The sequence below is a fragment of the Telmatherina bonti genome (assembly GCF_933228915.1).
Source record: "Telmatherina bonti genome assembly, chromosome: 8".
Lineage (NCBI taxonomy): Eukaryota > Metazoa > Chordata > Actinopteri > Atheriniformes > Telmatherinidae > Telmatherina > Telmatherina bonti.
In genome coordinates, this window is record NC_136626.1 from 14,257,447 (window position 1) to 14,275,685 (window position 18,239).

Sequence of the window (18,239 nt, forward strand, 5' to 3'; positions counted from 1 at the left end):
GCTGAACACCACACTGTCTCTTTGGGGTTGTTTTGTTGCTCCTTCAGACCCACTGCAGGTGCTCTGTTTCGGTTTTTCTGTCTATTATTCTCTCTCAGTCGTTTGCTGGCTGGAACACAACAGTTAGTGCACAGTTTGCATGTCCATGTGTTATATAGCATCCACCTTAAAGTTAATCACCGCGGATGATCTCTCCACCTCCTTCTCCAACTGGCTCTTGGCCCAACCCACACACACACACACACATATACTTTTTATGCTTCCGGTTATCTCCACCATCACCATTTTCAGCCCTCTGAGACAGAGTAACGACTGCAGCCCTTTTACAACCTTCAGCTGACAATCATATTAGATGAGGTGCGGCCTCCCTCAGATGATGTGATTTCAGGCCCTGATTGACCTTCGCCGCACCACGTGGCTAATTAAGAGACGCAAAAGTGATTCTGCCTGAAGTCAAACAGATGTTTTCTGTGTTTATGACTCTCTGATGACCTCGTTGTCTTTCACTTTACAGCAGTTTGGGCCATTTGCGACGAAAAAGTCAATGTTTACAGTCCATCATGTAGTCATTATGTTGCAGCTGATGGAGCAGTGAGAGACTCAGAGTGACATTTCAGTTCGATTAGTGGTGGAGGTCGCACTTAAGATGTCTGTGAAATCGTGACTGGATGTGATGTCAGGGTGTCCCCATGTTGACAGTAAACAAGTTAGATGGGCCGTAAATGACCAGTCAAGTTTTTGCGATCTGTTGATGCTCTCTTGAAACACAATAATAATTTTATTCTACAAGTCCAGGTGGCGTCCTTATCTAGTGTCCTGATCAGCTTTCTGAAAATAAAACCGTAGTTCCCAAAGATATTGATCTTTGTCCAGTCAGGTGTAAAGTTATATGTCTAGTCCAAATATTAGGGCTGTGATTATATGTTTTCGTCCTGATTTGATTCCATTCCGATTCTTTGGGTGCCGATTCGATTTAAATTGTGACAAAAACAAACAAAAAAAAAAAGTACAAAACTTTAGTTTTTACTTTTCATTTTTCTTTATTTAAATTAGGAAAGAATAGCACATTGGCCAGACCATCATTCTACTGTTATAATGCCCAAGAAGACATGCAAAAAGATCAATAAAAATGACAAAAATTTAATCACTGATTATTTTTATTAGAAAAAAATTCTTTTTTTTTCTTTTTTTTTTCCTTTTTAATTTACAAAAAACTATTTTAAAATTGTGAAGCGATTTTTCGATTCGATTTCCTCACCCTTACCAAATATGGTCACCTCTGGTTTCGAAGAGACCAAGACTCCAATGAACAAACTTCAACCTTGAATCTTCAAAATGGCGCTTCAAGAATCCATTGGAGGCTTTGTTGACCTGTTGCATGTTATAGGATGATCACACAGAGACTTTTAAATTACCAGGAGCACCACACAGCACATGCAAACACTGTACCTGGGTCAAATTAAATGAACGATTCATTCATTCATTCATTTTCCTAACCGCTTAATACAATTCAGGGTCGCGGGGAAGCTGGAGCCTATCCCAGCAGTCTTTTTGGGCGAAAGGCAGGGTACACCTTGGACAGCTCACCAGTTCATCGCAGAGGAACGATTCAATAAATGTTATTAGTTTTGTTTGGGGTTTTTTTTTTTACCTTCTTACGTATAAATTACAGGTTTGGTTCCGGGCGTTTTCTGTATTAACTGTTTTGTTTTCCTCATGCATTTAATTGATCCCAGTTTATTGTTCTTTGCCTAAATAAAGACCTCCAATATCAGCAAACTGAAAAACAGTAGTAGCAAAACAGAAAAGGTTCCCTCCCATCATAGTGGGATGTAATTATACCCTCTATTAAATTACACGTCTGTTGTCCATTAAGTTTTCAAGTAGTTAGAAACAAAAATGTCATGAGTGCACAAAACTGAAACAAATACACATGAAGATTCAGAGAAAAGTGATACAAGAGGACGATCTTAGACAAAAGAAAAAAGGTGAACATGTTGGGATATTTACATTCGTGCTTTTCCCCCCAGCAGTAGCATAAAACACCTGAACAACTGGAACTCTAACAACATAAAGTAGTCCTGATTATGATGATGCGGCAGTGTGAATCAGTGCCCTGCAGCCAAGCATCAAAACCTGACAAACTTCTTCCCAGAGAAGTAGAGTCTGTTATGATGGAGGATTTCTTCATCTTGGCCTAATTAATGTAGCACAAGTTTCCAAAATGACTCACTGATTCACAGACATAAAGTATCCAGACTTACTTAGGATTACAAAAACCTGTTTTATGAATATATTAAGACTGCAGCTGCCAAGATTTTCTCATTATTCCTTTAGATTTTAGTTATTTAAAGTCCAACAAGTCCTTCAAATTAAATATGGATGTATGTGTGGCACAAACAAGTACATCAGCAGAATGTCACAGTCTGGGAGATTTGCTTTTGTCGAGTTTGGTTTATGTCAGATTTCTGTGTACTGTGTGGGTTGGTCTTTGATGCTCGTTATGCTTTCATGTCACATCAAAATTCTGCCATTTTCTGATTGCCTTTAGGTTTTAATATCGCTCGCCTCAGACAACAAAACAGACCTGCATGCTTAAGGTTACAAAAGGATCATGATTAAGGCTAAATAATTCATTTGTCCAGTGAAACCATCACTGGGATGAGTATAATTTTACCCTTTGCGTGAAGATGGTCTCATGACCCAGTCAGGTAATTGTCGCCTGCTCTTTATCATTATGGAGAAACACATCAGGTTGTCTCACATCAGAGAGAAAGACAACCTGCAGGCCAGCAGTTGAGAAAGAGGCTTTCTTATGTTAGTTTTTTAAGAAATTCATCATTTTCACAAAAAGAGAACAAAAAAGAGTTTAAGCTTTTAAGGGAAAAAAAAACCTTTGTAATTCACACCTATTTGTATTAAACTGTCCGTTGTGTGTATGTTTGCTTTCCCTTTGTGTAAAAACATGCGTGTTAGGTTAACTGATGATACTAAATTGATCCTGCACAAAGTGTGAGTGGTTGTTTATCTTATTAGTCTCTCTGTTGTCCCTGCGATGGACAGCCAAGCAGTCCAGTATTTACTAGGGCTGTGACCATATGCTTTTGTCCCGATTCGATTCCGATTTTTCGGGTGCCGATTCGATTTAAATTGCGATTGTCACAATTCTTCGGCATTGCTGATTTTTGTACATTAAAAACAAAATAAAGGTATAAAAAAATTTTTTGCTTGTCATTGTTCTTGATTTCAGTTAGGAAAAAAAACAATACAGTAAATAGAACATCATTTTGCTGCTATAATGCCTAAGAAGACAAGTAAAAAGATCAATAAAAACAATTAAAATGACAAAAAAATTTTTTATAAAGGATTGTTTTTATTTATTTGAAAAAAAATCTTTTTTTTTTTTTTTTTAAACAAAAAATCGATTGTAAAATTGTTTTACCCTGTCTGTCACCTGCTAGCAGCTGGGAGGCTTCAGCCCATCCAGGAATGGATGGATGGATGATGGATGATCTGAGTAACTGTCCCACCCCTGTCCCTTTCATTCCTAAATCCAAACATATGCCTGTAAATTTGTCGCTGCCTATATTCTACATTTTAAAATGAGCCTTTGTAACAATAAAAAACTGTACCTGTAAGTTCAGCTTAAAGCCAAATGTGAAATTTGGAGATGAAATCTGTCTTAAAGGAATTGTTCGTATCTCATCAAGACATTCGGTCGCCCTTTTCTTTGGGAAGTAGGTCTTTCAGAGAGAGCCACAGGACAAATGGATGAAACAGACACAAACCTAATTGTCTGAGGAAGACATCGCCAAGTGCATCTTTAGTCTGTCTGAAACTGTTTCCGGATTGCGTGGCGTCCGGAGGGTCCACCTGATGTGGAAGAACCAGAGACACGAGCCGACCGTCAGGTGCCTGTGTGGGAGGAATAATGGTTTAAAATGACTGGCATAAAATCCTATAAAGCCAGTAAAAGAGCATTAACACAGACCGAAGAACAGTAAAATGTCAACAACAGAAAAGATTACATGTGACAGTATAGCAGGTCCAATAAAAATAAAATCAATTGTACTAAAACAGAGCATCAGATATTTTGCCCAGAACTTTCCATTTTGACCTGTCTGACAAATATTTGAGAGAACTTTTCTGAAAATGTTATTTTATAAAGAAAGCTAAGTACAACACTGAAAAGAAAAAGGAGCAAAAGGCAAGAAATTGTTGTCTTTTCCTACTTTATTCTGAGGTTTTCCTTTGTTTTTCTGTGTTGCTCATAGGGACAAGAACACCTTAAAGATTGGGTAAAATAAATTAATCTGATTTATTTCTAATAATAATTCACGCTGTCTACTGTGTGCAAAATATACAAAACCTACCTGACTCCATAACAAATATTTTTTTATTTCTATGCAAAATGACAATGATTTTATTCTAAAACTAGAAAACACTCAACACAAACTTCCACCACGCAGCTCGTTTCCACCCATACTGTGAAGAATCCTTTTAGAAATGCCTGTGTTCACATTTCCCTCCAGATCAATCCAAACATTTAATGGAATCTAAGATGGACCAAGACCAAATGTCAGATTTATTTTCTTAAATCCACCCAGTATTTTTTCCTAAAGTTGCTAAAAGACAAAACAAACAAATAAACTCAGGTGAAAACATAACCTCCTTGGTGGAGGGAATATTGACAGATGTAAATAGTAACATTTAGCTTAATGTTTACTCAGTGTGTTATGTGGAAATACTGCTTATTAGCTCATCATAACTGGAAACAAAATAAAGATAAGAATGACATCAGTCTGGCTAATTCCGCCCAATCCTCAAAGTATCTTTGTGGCAGTGAGGACTTGCATGGAAAACAAACAGGAAACCTTCACCATGAAGTACAAAAAGACAGCAATGCACACGTATATTAAATAACTTAATGAATCTCCGGTTCCACCACATCCCCAAGGTGCTTTATTGGATTGAGATCTGTCGGCTGTGGAGGCCATTGGAGTACAGTGAACTCATTATGATGTTCAAGAATATGTTTGGAGATCATTTGAACTTTTCTGACATGGTGCTTTATCCTGCTGGAAGTATCCATCATGCTACGTCAAATGGTCAGCAACAATCCTGAGGTAGGGTGAGGAATTTAAACCATGGTTTACTAAGTTTTACAACTCAAATTGATTGTAGAATCTCACTGTATGTTGTCTGACAACACAGCAATCAGTTATGCAAACATGTTTCTAGAATTTTTAATGTAACACGTGAGACATATTATGACTCAGAGAGGAAGTGAAAAAATGTCAACAGTCTCTGGCTCATTAAACATGTTTTCAGAACATTAAACTTTCTTCATTTCCACTTCACCGCTTCTGCCTTTCCCTTTTACAGTAAACGTTTCCTGTTTTCGGCTCATAAAGTTGAATCTTGATGTTACAGAACATGAAAATAGAAACGATTTGCCAAAACACCGACCATTTTGTGAAATATTTCCATCTGAAAGAGAATAGAAGACTTTTCACTGAGCAGCTTGTCCTCGTTTTAATATTACTTTCCAGATTTGTTTACTTGCCATTAATTAGCTTTAATCCAATTTCTTCATGATTTTTTTGTTCTGTGACTTGCCAAAGAGTGATGATATTATAAGGCTTAAATTAATTTTTGTTTTTATTACATCCTATAATAATGTTCAATAATTAATTGATAATTTAATCTATTAAATCTCAGTAGAAGACCAGCAATATATTATTGCGTTAAGACCCATAATAAGGCTTATTTAGTCTGATGTTTCTAGGAAGCCCTGCTTCAGAGAACAGAAGGAAATACAATTTCTCCATGAAGAACAAGCACAAGCAGGCTTCATGCATACACCTGGAGTTATTCACTACAAGTGAGGTTAACCAGCTGCCGTTCCTTTTTAGCCTCAATCATACTTAACCCGGAGTTTCTGGAAAACTGGGTCTGGAGCAGGTTTAGGTCAGAGAAGAGCTTAAACACGAAGCCGCGGCATTTTAGGGTAAAAAGGGCTTATGTTATGGTGTCATAAAAGGTAGACAGTGAATTCAGAAACAAAGAGTAATTTCAGCAATTATGAGCACTTTTCTGTTTTTCCTCCCCTTTGTCTTCATTTTAATTTGGGATAAAAAGCTACTTGTAGCAGAGCCTTACATTAAAAATCTATTTTCATACAATTATCTTGCTTATTGCTTGTGCAGCAAAGAACAGATTGATTGCGTCTATTCAAATGTTATATTTTAAGACAAGACACTTATCTGTTATATCTTCTTTTGTATATTTTTTATGTTATTATGTTCTTTGATAATTCAACAAATCGGTAGCATATCTTGATGTAAGTTATGTGATATTGGGCGCAGTAACTTTTAAGTTTCCCCATCTCAACAAACGCATAAAAGAGCCCCCTCCTGTCTTTGCAGTGGCGTCATTTCTCCTCCGGACCTGAAGGTGGCGATGTAAAGCCATGAGCCACGAGGAAGTGCCAAGGAACTGCTGCATGAGGAAGGCGTATCAAGGGCTGAATGGTTGTACAATTTCACAACATGCACATATTTCTCTTTATTTATAGTATAACAATCTCATTGCATTCGCTATAAAAATTTATATTTTCAGGAGAGTGTCGGTTTTTTACTTCCGCATGTGTGGCGTAATAATGTGCTTACTGAAAAAGCTAACTTTAGCTTGCTAAGCTATTAGCTAATAAGTAATTCTGAAACAGACTTTTTGTGATATGAATTTGCTTTAGGTATGAATCAGTTTTATTTTTATAACTTGTCTCTGGCTGACTTATGTGTGCTGACATTTTAACAGTACATACAATCTTTTTTACGTCAACGTTACATTTTTAGATAATTTGTGTTTAGATGAGAAGCAACAGAAACCTGATGACTGGAAATAAAAACAGTGAAATGTTCTCGGTTTATGCATTCAAAATTGTAAAAGAAAAGTTTTTTCTTAAATACTTTCTAAATGTGCTATTTCACCTATTAGTCTTGAGCTATTTGCTTAGATTTGCAATTTAAAAAAAAAAAAGCAGTTAATGTTTCATTTCATACTAATTAATCAACTTTTCTCTGTGTTAGCAGCACGTCTGGATGTGTCACTGAGTCACAATGCATCATATTTGGAAGAGGGTCTTATACCGCCTCCATAAAACCCTTCTTTTTCCAAAGAGGAATCAGTCCAGCCATGCTGAGCATGCAGCTGTCCCTGCTTCCAGTCACTCCACATGCATCAAGCCCACACTGCTGGTGTCTCGTCTTTACCAGCCTTCAAACCTGCGTGATATGGGACAGGACCATCGACTGGCTGGAGAGATGACCTGCAAGAGCCAGAGACTCATGCTGCAGGCTGGACTCGTCCATCCATCCAATCCAGGATGCTACTACTATCTTCCAGCCACTGTCCGTTCCATGGAGAAGCTGGTAAATTCTTACATTATTGAAGAAAGGGTTTGGAGGATCATTCAAATGGTTTGATGCGTGTAATTAAAAATGTTTTATTGCAAAGGAAAAGATGAACTGACATCCTCAGAGATGAAAAAGTGCAAAGGTTAACATTTTTCTTCATAAATTTATGGGGGGAGGATTTAAGATGTGCAGAAGTAGCAAATTACAGCTCATACACAGGAATAAATAGAAATTTAAATAAATTATTAAGTGCGTTGCACTGGCAGTCCACTGCATTTAAAAGGATTTTTTTTTAGATGAAAATTACATTTTTGGGAGTTTATGAAAAATGTAACAAGTGCAGTGTTTAATCAACAGGTGAGAGTGATTGATGAGGAGATGCAGGTGATTGGTGGGCAGAAGTTGGACATGCCCAGTCTGTGCTCAGCTGATCTCTGGAAAACCAGCGAGCGCTGGGATTTGATGGGAAAGGAACTGTTCCGTCTAAAAGACCGCCATGGTGCTGACTACTGCTTGGGTCCCACGCATGAAGAGGCGGTGACGACTCTCGTTGCTCATCAGGCGACTCTCTCCTACAGACAGTTACCTCTGCTTCTTTACCAAGTAAGCTTTCATCGAGTTACTGTCAGTTTATTTTCTGTCATAAGCGTCAGTTTTTCCATTGTGATTTATCTTTCCACAACAGATCACTCGCAAGTTCAGAGATGAGCCAAAGCCAAAGTTCGGTCTTCTACGAGGGAGAGAGTTTTACATGAAAGACATGTATTCATTCGATGTGAATGAAGAAGCAGCTTATCAGACGTATGAATCTGTGTGCCAAGCTTACAACCGCCTTTTCGCTCGGTTGGGGCTGCGTTGTGTTCAGGTGCAGGCAGACACGGGAAACATTGGTGGCACACTCTCCCATGAATTCCAGCTACCAGCAGACATTGGTGAAGACCGACTCCTGGTCTGTGGGAACTGCTCCTTCTCTGCGAATGTTGAGACTTTGTCATCAGACAGAACTGACTGTCCACAGTGCAAAACCGACACATTGGTAGAGTCAAAGGGTATAGAAGTAGGTCACACTTTTTACCTGGGTAAAAAGTACTCTCATATGTTCAAAGCCACCTTCAGCAATCCCCAGAACAAGCCCACTATTGCAGAGATGGGCTGCTATGGTCTTGGGGTGACCCGCATTCTGGCTGCAGCCATCGAGGTGATGTCTACAGAAGAAGAGATCCGCTGGCCAGGTCTTATCGCCCCTTATCAGGTTTGTGTTTTACCTCCTAAGAAGGGCAGTAAGGTGGACAAAGCTTCGGTCTTAGCAGAAGAACTTGTTAACACTTTGGGAGCAACTCTTCCTCATTTGCGAGGTGAGGTTGTTCTCGATGACCGCACGCAGATGACGATTGGAAAGAGGCTGAAGGATGCCAGCAGACTGGGCTACCCTTACGTTATCGTGGTAGGACTGGCAGCGCTTGAGGAAACGCCAAAGTTTGAGGTGATCTGTCAGCAGACGGGGGAGACGGTGTTCCTCAGTAAGGAAGGACTGCTGGATCTACTGGGAAGAGTGGAAACTGTATGATTCCAATGTTAAAATTGGAAATTAATATTTGTGCTGTCTTGAGGTGATGGGGAAATTATATTAAAGCTTTATTTTTTGCTTTTATGTAAATACTAATGTCTGCACTGAAAGAGTTGCTGTTCAAACATATTGTACTTTCAATATCTGTATTTTTGGATACAGTAGTGCAATAAAGAGAGGAACCACTGCATTATTATTTTGTATTTTTATTTCTGAAAAATAAATGTGAGGCTGCAATGATTTAGACATTTTTGTGCTTATAGTATTCAGTTTTTAATGGTTCCATCCATGTAGGGATTAGGGCAATAGAGTTATTCATATACAAAAATTTTACAAGCATCACAAAGAAAAGTGGCAAAATCAGCTTTTCAACAACTCCATACGCTAATTCATTGAATAAAATTAGATCTGTCTTTTTTTTTTTTTTTTTTTTTAGCTGTGTCTGCATCACATATTGATCTTTATTTGCAGTCAAGTGTTGCTGTTTCCTTGCTTATTGGAATAATTTGCTGTTTTAAATTAAATGTATGGCACAATTATTGAATATAACTTATTCATTACTGTATTTTGTCAATTGCTTTTATTAATTTAATGTGTAATAAAATGATACTCCTTACAGTTGAATAAAAACTTCATGGAAGTATTTTAATGATTAAAATGACAAGTTGCAAATTCAATAACACTGGTTTAATATAAATAACAGGAATAGAATAAAAACCTAATTCACCTCAAATTTCTGTTATATTTACAACATCAAGAAAACCGGTGTAAAGAAAGTCGAGACAAAAGCAAAAAGCACACATGGGTCTTCTGCTTATAGTTAATTTCCAAACCTGAAATGTGTTACAAATATCTACTTTGATGCAAGCAAGATGTTTTAACATTTTCTAGAAACACATTTTTGTAATATTTGGCTTTAAAGCTATTTAGAACAGGCTACATTATCTGCAACAAGGTATGCGAATGTTTTTAGTTGAAAGTGGAACCAAAAATTACGCTCGTAGTTTCCGCACGGATCGTTTACAACGTTGTACCACCCAAGCAAATGTGGTAACAAGGTATCTGCTATAATTTATAACGTTTTACTTATACGATTACAGTTTCATAACTATAGAGCCACATAGGCGTTTTATAAACACTAAACCATCGTTTAATCTCGATAGTTTGATCTAAAAATGACGTCAAGAGAAGTTCAGAGTGACAGTGACGACGGCATGGACGAGTTCATGGACAAATTTACAACCCAGAGATACAAGAATGCATTCACTGAGAAAAACTGGGAGGAGGTAAGGCTGTAATTTGGAAGCTCTGAGCAGTAGAAAGCGATTTATTTTAATCCAAGTGAGATGTGTAGCTGTTAGCTGGCAAGCTGCAGCTGCAGCTAAATACAGCACACATCCTGAGCTTTATTTACTACATATACTTAATTTATTGTCATGTTTGTGTTTCCCTCAGGAGTTCAATAAAGTCCCCATGTTTATGAAAACAGCCCCTGAAGAGATTGACCCACAAAAATACCCAGAACTGGCATGCCTCCAGTCCATAATTCACGATGAAGACCGACCTCCAGAGGGTAAGTGGTGCTTGAACTGAAACATAATGTGTCCTTACTGACAACAGGTTTGGTAATGTGAGATCTTGATTCTTATTCAGAGCAAGCAAAGAGCCTGAAAGATGAAGGAAATGCATTTTTCAAGGAGAAGAAGTATGACAAGGCTGTAGTGTCATACACAGCAGCTTTAAAGAAGAAATGTGGGGACCAGGAGCTCAATGCTGTTCTCCTCACCAACAGAGCCGCTTCACACTTCTACCTGGGTATAAATATCCACACTGTTAAGGTTCAAATGCTGTCAAATACATGAAAAACACGTGATGTAAGAGAATGTAACACTTTTTAATTTATATACATATATATTACACAGGTAATATGCGTTCTGCTCTGAATGATGCTGCAGCTGCAAAGAAGATCAAACCAGACCACCTCAAAGCCTTGATCAGAGGTGTGTAATACACAACTTAGTACCACACATTATTCATGTGTTAACACTGCACTTTAGGTGTAGTAACAAGAATGTTAATATGACAAGAAGCAATAGAAAAAGTGATGTTAAACATGACTGTTTATAGAAAATATTGGTTTTTATCAAACAAATGAAGAATCACTCTCAAAATATATTGATTTATGAAAGCAGTTAAATTGGATAAAAACTGTATCAATGACTTGATTATTAAGTTGTGTGACTCATATTTTATGGTTGCGCAGGTGCTCAGTGCTGCATAGAGCTTCGTAACTTTTCAGAGGCCATCCACTGGTGTGACGAGGGGCTGAAGGTCTATCCTACTGACGGCAAACTGCGGGAGCTCCGAGCATCTGCAGATAAACACAAAGTGAGTCATGATTTCAGTCTGTTTTCTATTTTTATATATTGATTTATTTTATTATTTGGATGAGCAGAAAGATACTTAAGAGTATCCTGGTGAGAAGTGTCCATATCTCATGATTTGAAAACAGGGGTGCCTCAGGGACCTCTGCTCGGCCCTTTTTTCTCTTTTCACTATACACCTCCTCACTTTGCACAGTCATAAGATCTCACGGTTTCTCCTACCACAGCTACACTGATGACACTCAGCTTTTTCTTTCCTTCCCACCATACGACACTACCATATAAATGAGAATATCAGCTTGCCTTGCTGATATCTCTCCATGGATGAAGACTCGCCACTTTCAGCTCAGTCTGTCCAAGACAGAGCTCATTGTCTGTCCAGAGAATCTTTCCTTACCTCCGCAAATGAGTGTGAAGCTTGATTCTATCACACTTGTTCCTACGCCTGCTGCACAGAATCTTGGTGTCATGGTGGATGACCAGTCCATGTTGCCTTGGTTGCCCGTACTTGCTGATCTGCTCTTTACAACATCAAGAGAATCAGACCATACCTGACAGATAATATCCCACAGCATTGATTACTGCAATTCCCTACTGGCAGGTCTGCCTGCATGCTCTGTTAAACCTCCGCAGATGATCCAGAATGCCACAGCACGTCTTCAACCAATCCAAATGAGCTCATGTCACTCCGCTGCTATTCACATTGCACTGGCTTCTGGTTGCAGCACGCATCAAATTTAAAGCTTTCCTTCTGGCTTACAAAACAATAACTCAAACGGCTCCCGTCTACCTTCACTCTTTCATTCAGACCTACACTCCCTCTCGACAGCTACCTTCCACCGGTGAAAGACGCCTCGTGTTACCACCACAATGGTGGAATGATCTCCCAAACTCTGTCCACTCTGCAGAGTCCTTGTCTACTTTTAAGAGCAAGTTGACGACTAAACTCTTCAAGGAAATAAATTATTATGGCATTTATTTTTTTGTATTCGGTAATATTGTGGGATAGGGTGGGAAAAAAAGCAAAAAAAAGAACCTGTAGCACTACACGTAAAGACCAGTGTCCAACTGGACTCCAGCAGTCCACTAGCACCTTCCAATGATGTCTTCTGCTGTTTGATTTTGTGCCTGTGTTGTTCTTACTCTAATATGTAATTTGCTTTGGGTAAAAGCGTCTGCTAAATGACTATAGAATAGAATAGAATAGAATAGAATAGAATAGAATAGAATAGAATAGAATAGAATAGAATAGAATAGAATTAATCAAATTAAAGCTGTCTGTTTTTGTCTTTTAGAGAGCAGCAGAAAGAGATGCCAGGAAGTCTAAAGCCAAAGAGAAGAAGTTATGTGGTGAGAAGGAGGCTCTCCTGTCTGCCATAAAGGTAGGTGTCAAATGAATTTAGGCTAAAATGATTTAAATGGGTACCTGAACGTATCACACAGGACTCAGATTTAGTTTGTAGTCTCATTAAGTTTATGTTTTTGTGTTAAAAACGAAATGATACATATATGTGTTTTCTGTGCAGGATCGAGGAATAAAGCTTTTCCAGTCTACGAAGCCTCGTCGGCAGGGTTCAGACAGTGATGAAGAGGATCAATGCTCTTCAGCAGCCGTGGCACAATTGAGCCTAGATGGCTTGAGCTCTCAGGAAATCACTGGCGCTCAGGTGTCATTGGATAAGCAGGGCTCCCTGCACTGGCCTGTTCTTTTCCTCTATCCTGAACATCAACAGAGTGATTTCATCTCAGCCTTTTCCGAGAATAACTAGTAAAATACTCTTGTCCTTCCTCATCCTTATTTAGTCTGAGTTAGTTTTGCATGGGTGCTTGTTTGCTTCATGAAACAGGATTCCATGTGGTATTTTAATCATCCATAAATCTGAGGGGTATTGTCTTTTCTCTAAATGTAAAAACATAAGGAAAATGCAGAGTCTCTAAGAACACAGGACGAGATTTTCAAAATGCCCAAGATGAGCAACCAATAGTCAAACACTAGAAGTCAGGTTTCATGTGTCACAGAGAAGAAGAATATGCCAACAAAACTGGCAATGTTTGGAGTGACTGGGATCAGTCAACTTATAGCATGACAGACGAGTGGCTGATAAGTTATCAGTTCAATTTCTTTTTGTTTTTTTTTTATTATTTAATGCTCATCAATCATTATTCAATTTAATTGGCACACATTACTTACTTTAACTTGTTTTACCACTGTACAGAGTTATATTTAAAAGATTTTATTACAAAACTTAAACATGTAATAGATTGCCTCCCAAATTGGTTCATTTAGTGTAATTGATCGATGTGACCACAAGAGGTCGCTGTTTAACAATCCTGTCGGTACCTTAACGCTCCCAAATGTTGGTAAAACATTATTTGTGCTGTTAAGAGCAGAATTAATGATTAAGAGTTTTTAAAAGAACCTTTTCCCATCTGTTTGTGTATTTTTATTTAGTTTCAGAGACCATTTGACTGTCATGTTCGGAGAAGAGCTTCCACCTTGGGACACAGACAAAAAGTACCAGCCACAAAACCTAAAGGTGTGCATGTTTGTTGTTTTCAAGCAAAACTATGATCTGATAATTAACCCTTAAAGCCTCAACCCATGAAAAAATGTTAAGATATGTCCAATTTTTAAAATCCAACCTTTATTTATCCCTTTAACAAAATGTAAAATGAAAAAGTTCCTAATTTTTTAGGGATATTTATTATTTATTACTACATGATAAAATGCAACATTTTTATAGTGTAATCTTCTGTTTTCTGGTGTCCATTAAGGGAGAAAAAAACAAAAATCATATTGTGTTTCATAGGATTTTGAGCCAAGTTTATACCATAGCATGATGCCAAATGTTTATGAAACTATATGTATCATAGATGTCACTCTGGGTTCAGATGGGTTGAACACAGCTCCACTTTATCTCCCTAACCTCCTAAGTGGTAATATCAACTTCATGCTGTTCGCGCTTCAATTATTATTTGGTACAATATATTAGTCTACTGTTTGTGGAATAATTTGTATGCAGATGATTATAAAGTGGAAACACATCTGAGTCTCTTAAGTTTGTGTTGAAATAAGTTCAAAATTAGCTTTCCATTTTTATTGTGTGGAACTTGTATTTATAGTTATACTTTGAAGATGAGGAAGAGGAGACACTCTACCAAGTTGACCCAGATACGTCTTTGTTGAAAGCTCTGCAGCATAAAAGGTAGGTTTATTTTATTCTCATGCATTGTTTTCAATTTTCCGTTATGGTTTATTTATTTATTTTATTTCTTTACCAGGTTTTTTGTCAAGGCAGGCACTCCCAGCTTCATCGTGTTGGTACATGGCTCATCATTCTCGAAGCAATTTTTATCAGGAAAGACGATACATAGATTGTAAACTGACTGGACTTCAGCTGTTGGACTTTTAAACACACAAAACTATTTTCCTGAAATTTAAAAGGCTGACTTTTGTATTTGTTTGGCAAAAGTAAACAAAAATGTTTGTCTTCCATGACACTAAGCAGTGGAAATGAAATGGAAAAGCAAACATTATATCAGGATAACCAGTCATGCGTTGGGTTTTTTTTTGGTTGAGTTTGTGCCTGAAACCCATCTGAGGTTTAATTGTGTTGCAGCCAGCTTGTAGGGAAATTCAAAATGTCTGAATATTGTTGTTCTAGGGATAGTATCTGCAAAAACACTGACAGACAGTTATAGAAACATGCAAATATAAGCAAAGTGTAAAAACATGTAGTGGTGATGCATCACTTGGTGAGTTGAAATATTTTCAACAATCCATCCTGATACTGATGGCTCATCAACAGGCTTGTGAGAAGCGTTTAGTGGTCAGTCAGGGTTCCTTAGAAATTCTGTTTGTAAGAAAGTTAGTATTGTCCATGCATCCGTTCCTTTGCCATTTATCTTGCCCTGACTTCCCTCTTCCCAGCCACATTTACCAGCTCTGGGGGATCAGTGACTCTACTCTAAGTCACCCTCTTGGACTGCCGGATCTTGAAGGGAATACTCGGCTACCCTGTGGAGGAAGCCGACATTGGGCACTTGCATTCATATAGGTTTTAGATCAATGTGTAATATCCAGATGACATTTTTGGGGGAAGATCTGCATTTTTCAGTAAGATGCTGCTGAACCACATTGTGCATCTGTAACAACGTGGCTTCATAGGAAAAGATTTCCAGTGCTTTACTGGCCTGACTGCAGTCCAGCTTATTTACCAACTCAAGGAAAATGCTTTCAAAAAGTATTTGTGTAAATGAATGCATTTATGTGCAAACAGCTTTTCGATCACAACAGGTGATCCACGATCTCACCTGGCATGACAACACGCACCATTTCCTGTTAGCTCATCAGGAAGTTATCCAACCCTTCAGGCGTCTGCAGCCTTTTCCCTTACAAAAGCAAAAAGAAAACCTCTGTGAGTCGAGTAAAGGACTCTTTAATCCTAACTGCCTTCTTTTAATATTTCATGGTGTTTACATATGTTAGTGTGGTGTATTTAGCCAATGTTTGCTTTCTCTGAGGACAATTAGAAACCAGCTGAGTCGTTACATTAATGACGTAGGTTACTTTCTGTTCATTTGCATTTGTTAATCCAGACGTGTCATTTGATCTGTTGCGATATTCTCTTTTTCTTTATGTATCCAGACAAATTCATCCACCAAGCCCTCGGTTCTTCCCATCACATGACAATAAAGTGGCAGAACCCTGTATTGAATGTGTATTCCACATAAGATGTTCAGTTGCTGAGTAGTTTCTATAATGTCCTCATGAATAGTTGCTGTTAGGTGGAATAAATTAATGATCATTTGACTGACACAGTAAAAAAAATCTGATATAATAGTGTGAGAAAGCTTCACAGAAATGGAAAGATTTAAAAGAAACAGGAAAAAAATAATTTCATCAGTTAATTTATTTTTCATTCTTTCATTAATTGAAATATACAAACTATTTTTTAACTGCCTAACACAAATAGTAAGAATAAAGAGTTCGAGTAAAATTATGAATTAAACCTGTATTCAGAATCAAATTTGTACATCATTCTAATTTAGCGTTTTTTTTTTTTTTTTTTAATTATTGAGAAACTAAAGGAAGTTAATCATTGTATAATTCAAAGTTCTATATTATTTAATTGGAAAAAACATATAAGCAAAACTTGAACTTGATCAAGGATCAGTAGGCATGCATGATGACTCCTGGTTGGCTCACATAGCTAACTTGAGTAGGTACCATCATCACCGGAGGAGGCTGCATGTTGACGACAGTTTGCGACTGCATGTTGATGACAACAGGGACTCTTTGGCGCTCTGTCACCTCACGATGCATCTGACACCAGGAGCACCACAAGCAGCAACAGGTAGCTGCAATGTCCTTGCAGATAGAGCCCTGCAGACCAGAACAGTAAAATTCTGTTTCACCTGGCAAGTTCATTTCTCCAGTTTAAGTCAGAGTGTTGTGTGTCATACCTCGATACCATATTTGTTACGCATGGCAGATCTCAGTCCTAAGGATGCAGGAGGAGCACATAGTGGTATCCCACAAGCAAACATCAGAACAGGACATACATCACATAAAGGAAGACAGTTGTTCTCTCCAAATCTTCTTGAAACTGTGCAGGCAAGGCAGGGGCAGCACCAGTAACCATAGCAACCTGAATAGAAAGAATTTTAAAAAAGATTCGGGGTGATGAAATGATTGAAATGAAAAGAAAAATAATTCAAATTTGGACTCTTACAAGTATTGACATTCTCAAAGCAGTCAAAAAGGCCACTTTTCCAGTCCGTCAGGGGTTGTGCAGCCATCAGGTTCAGTTCTGCTCCAGACAGTGAACACCTGTGAGGTGAGAGCAGGAAACAGAGAACTAACAGTGGATCATGACATGAAGAATCCGTCACAGGGAGGAGTTGTCAGATGCTGCACATGTGCTTTATAAAGATGATCTGATTAGACTAAACTTCGCTCTTGTAAAACTTGTTTCACGCACAGTTAATTCATCTTTTCTTTTGTTTGTTTATATTTGAAGCATATCATGTCTATACTAGCCATATCTTTATACAGGCACACACAGGGCTACAATCCAAAACGAATATAAATGGATAGTTCAAAGTGATTAAATTAGAAAGTTACTTCTGAACCATATTTCTGTTTTTTCTTCTTCTCTAAATCTGTTGCATGTGGGTACTAAAGCAACTGTTTGTTAGATTTATACCAGCTTATTGTCTGATAGATATAAACAAGTCTGATTAACTGAAAGAACTGACATGTAAAATGTCTAATTGGTAAATTGAAAGGTTTCACTGTATTTTAACTTTGTGGACACCGTCACACCCTCCACCACTACAGATATAAATAAAGCATTTAGTATTTGAACAAAACTATCGAATTTAAGCTTTTCCAGCCAGTAAAGTCAGTCATAATTTTTTTTTGTTTGTTTGTTTGCACTAGAAAAGAAATCTTAGCATTTTTTCACCTATTTGAGACAACAAGTAGCAGAATCACTTCTATTTCCTAAAAGAAATAAAAAACATCAAAGAGTTAACAGTTTATAATATATGAACAACAGATCAAATAGATAAAAAACGTCCAAAACTGGAGATAACATTCTGGGATAACATGTCGTTTTGGGATTACATACCCAAACCAGATGGTAGTGAAGGCTCAAGCAAGATTACTTCACAGTAGATGATGTTCTCTTCGGAAGTGATTTTATGGGCTGTATGAAAATAATAGGGGGTGGAATTTGCATGACTGGTTGCATGAGCAGTTTGCAGTGGAAAATGGAACCAAGTGGAGGACAGTCAAGTTTCTGAGTCCATGCAGAAAAGACAAACAAACTTTTTCTGCCAAAGCACTTGAAAACAAAAGTGAAA

General features: G+C 37.8%; 2 protein-coding genes across 3 annotated transcripts; both read left to right on the forward strand.

Moving 5' to 3' along the window:
* Window positions 1-6,480: 6,480 nt before the first annotated feature.
* On the forward strand, window positions 6,481-9,162 carry pars2 (prolyl-tRNA synthetase 2, mitochondrial). 2 transcript variants are annotated; one of them, XM_079245346.1, is made up of 4 exons: window positions 6,481-6,533; window positions 7,095-7,433; window positions 7,776-8,021; window positions 8,104-9,162. In XM_079245346.1, exons 2-4 carry the CDS (start codon window positions 7,122-7,124, stop codon window positions 8,983-8,985), a joined length of 1,440 nt encoding a protein of 479 aa, XP_079101472.1. In that variant the 5' UTR covers window positions 6,481-6,533; window positions 7,095-7,121; the 3' UTR covers window positions 8,986-9,162. The 2 variants fall into 2 exon arrangements, with proteins under 2 accessions (XP_079101472.1, XP_079101473.1); XM_079245347.1 differs by having other exon boundaries at window positions 6,493-6,533; window positions 7,092-7,433.
* Window positions 9,163-10,038: 876 nt separating this feature from the next.
* On the forward strand, window positions 10,039-16,074 carry ttc4 (tetratricopeptide repeat domain 4). Its single transcript, XM_079245405.1, has 10 exons — window positions 10,039-10,271; window positions 10,441-10,558; window positions 10,639-10,800; window positions 10,908-10,985; window positions 11,249-11,373; window positions 12,665-12,751; window positions 12,896-13,137; window positions 13,822-13,906; window positions 14,493-14,575; window positions 14,652-16,074. The coding sequence occupies exons 1-10, from the start codon at window positions 10,161-10,163 to the stop codon at window positions 14,749-14,751; spliced, it is 1,191 nt and encodes a 396-aa protein (XP_079101531.1). The 5' UTR covers window positions 10,039-10,160; the 3' UTR covers window positions 14,752-16,074.
* The last annotated feature ends 2,165 nt before the right edge of the window (window positions 16,075-18,239 follow it).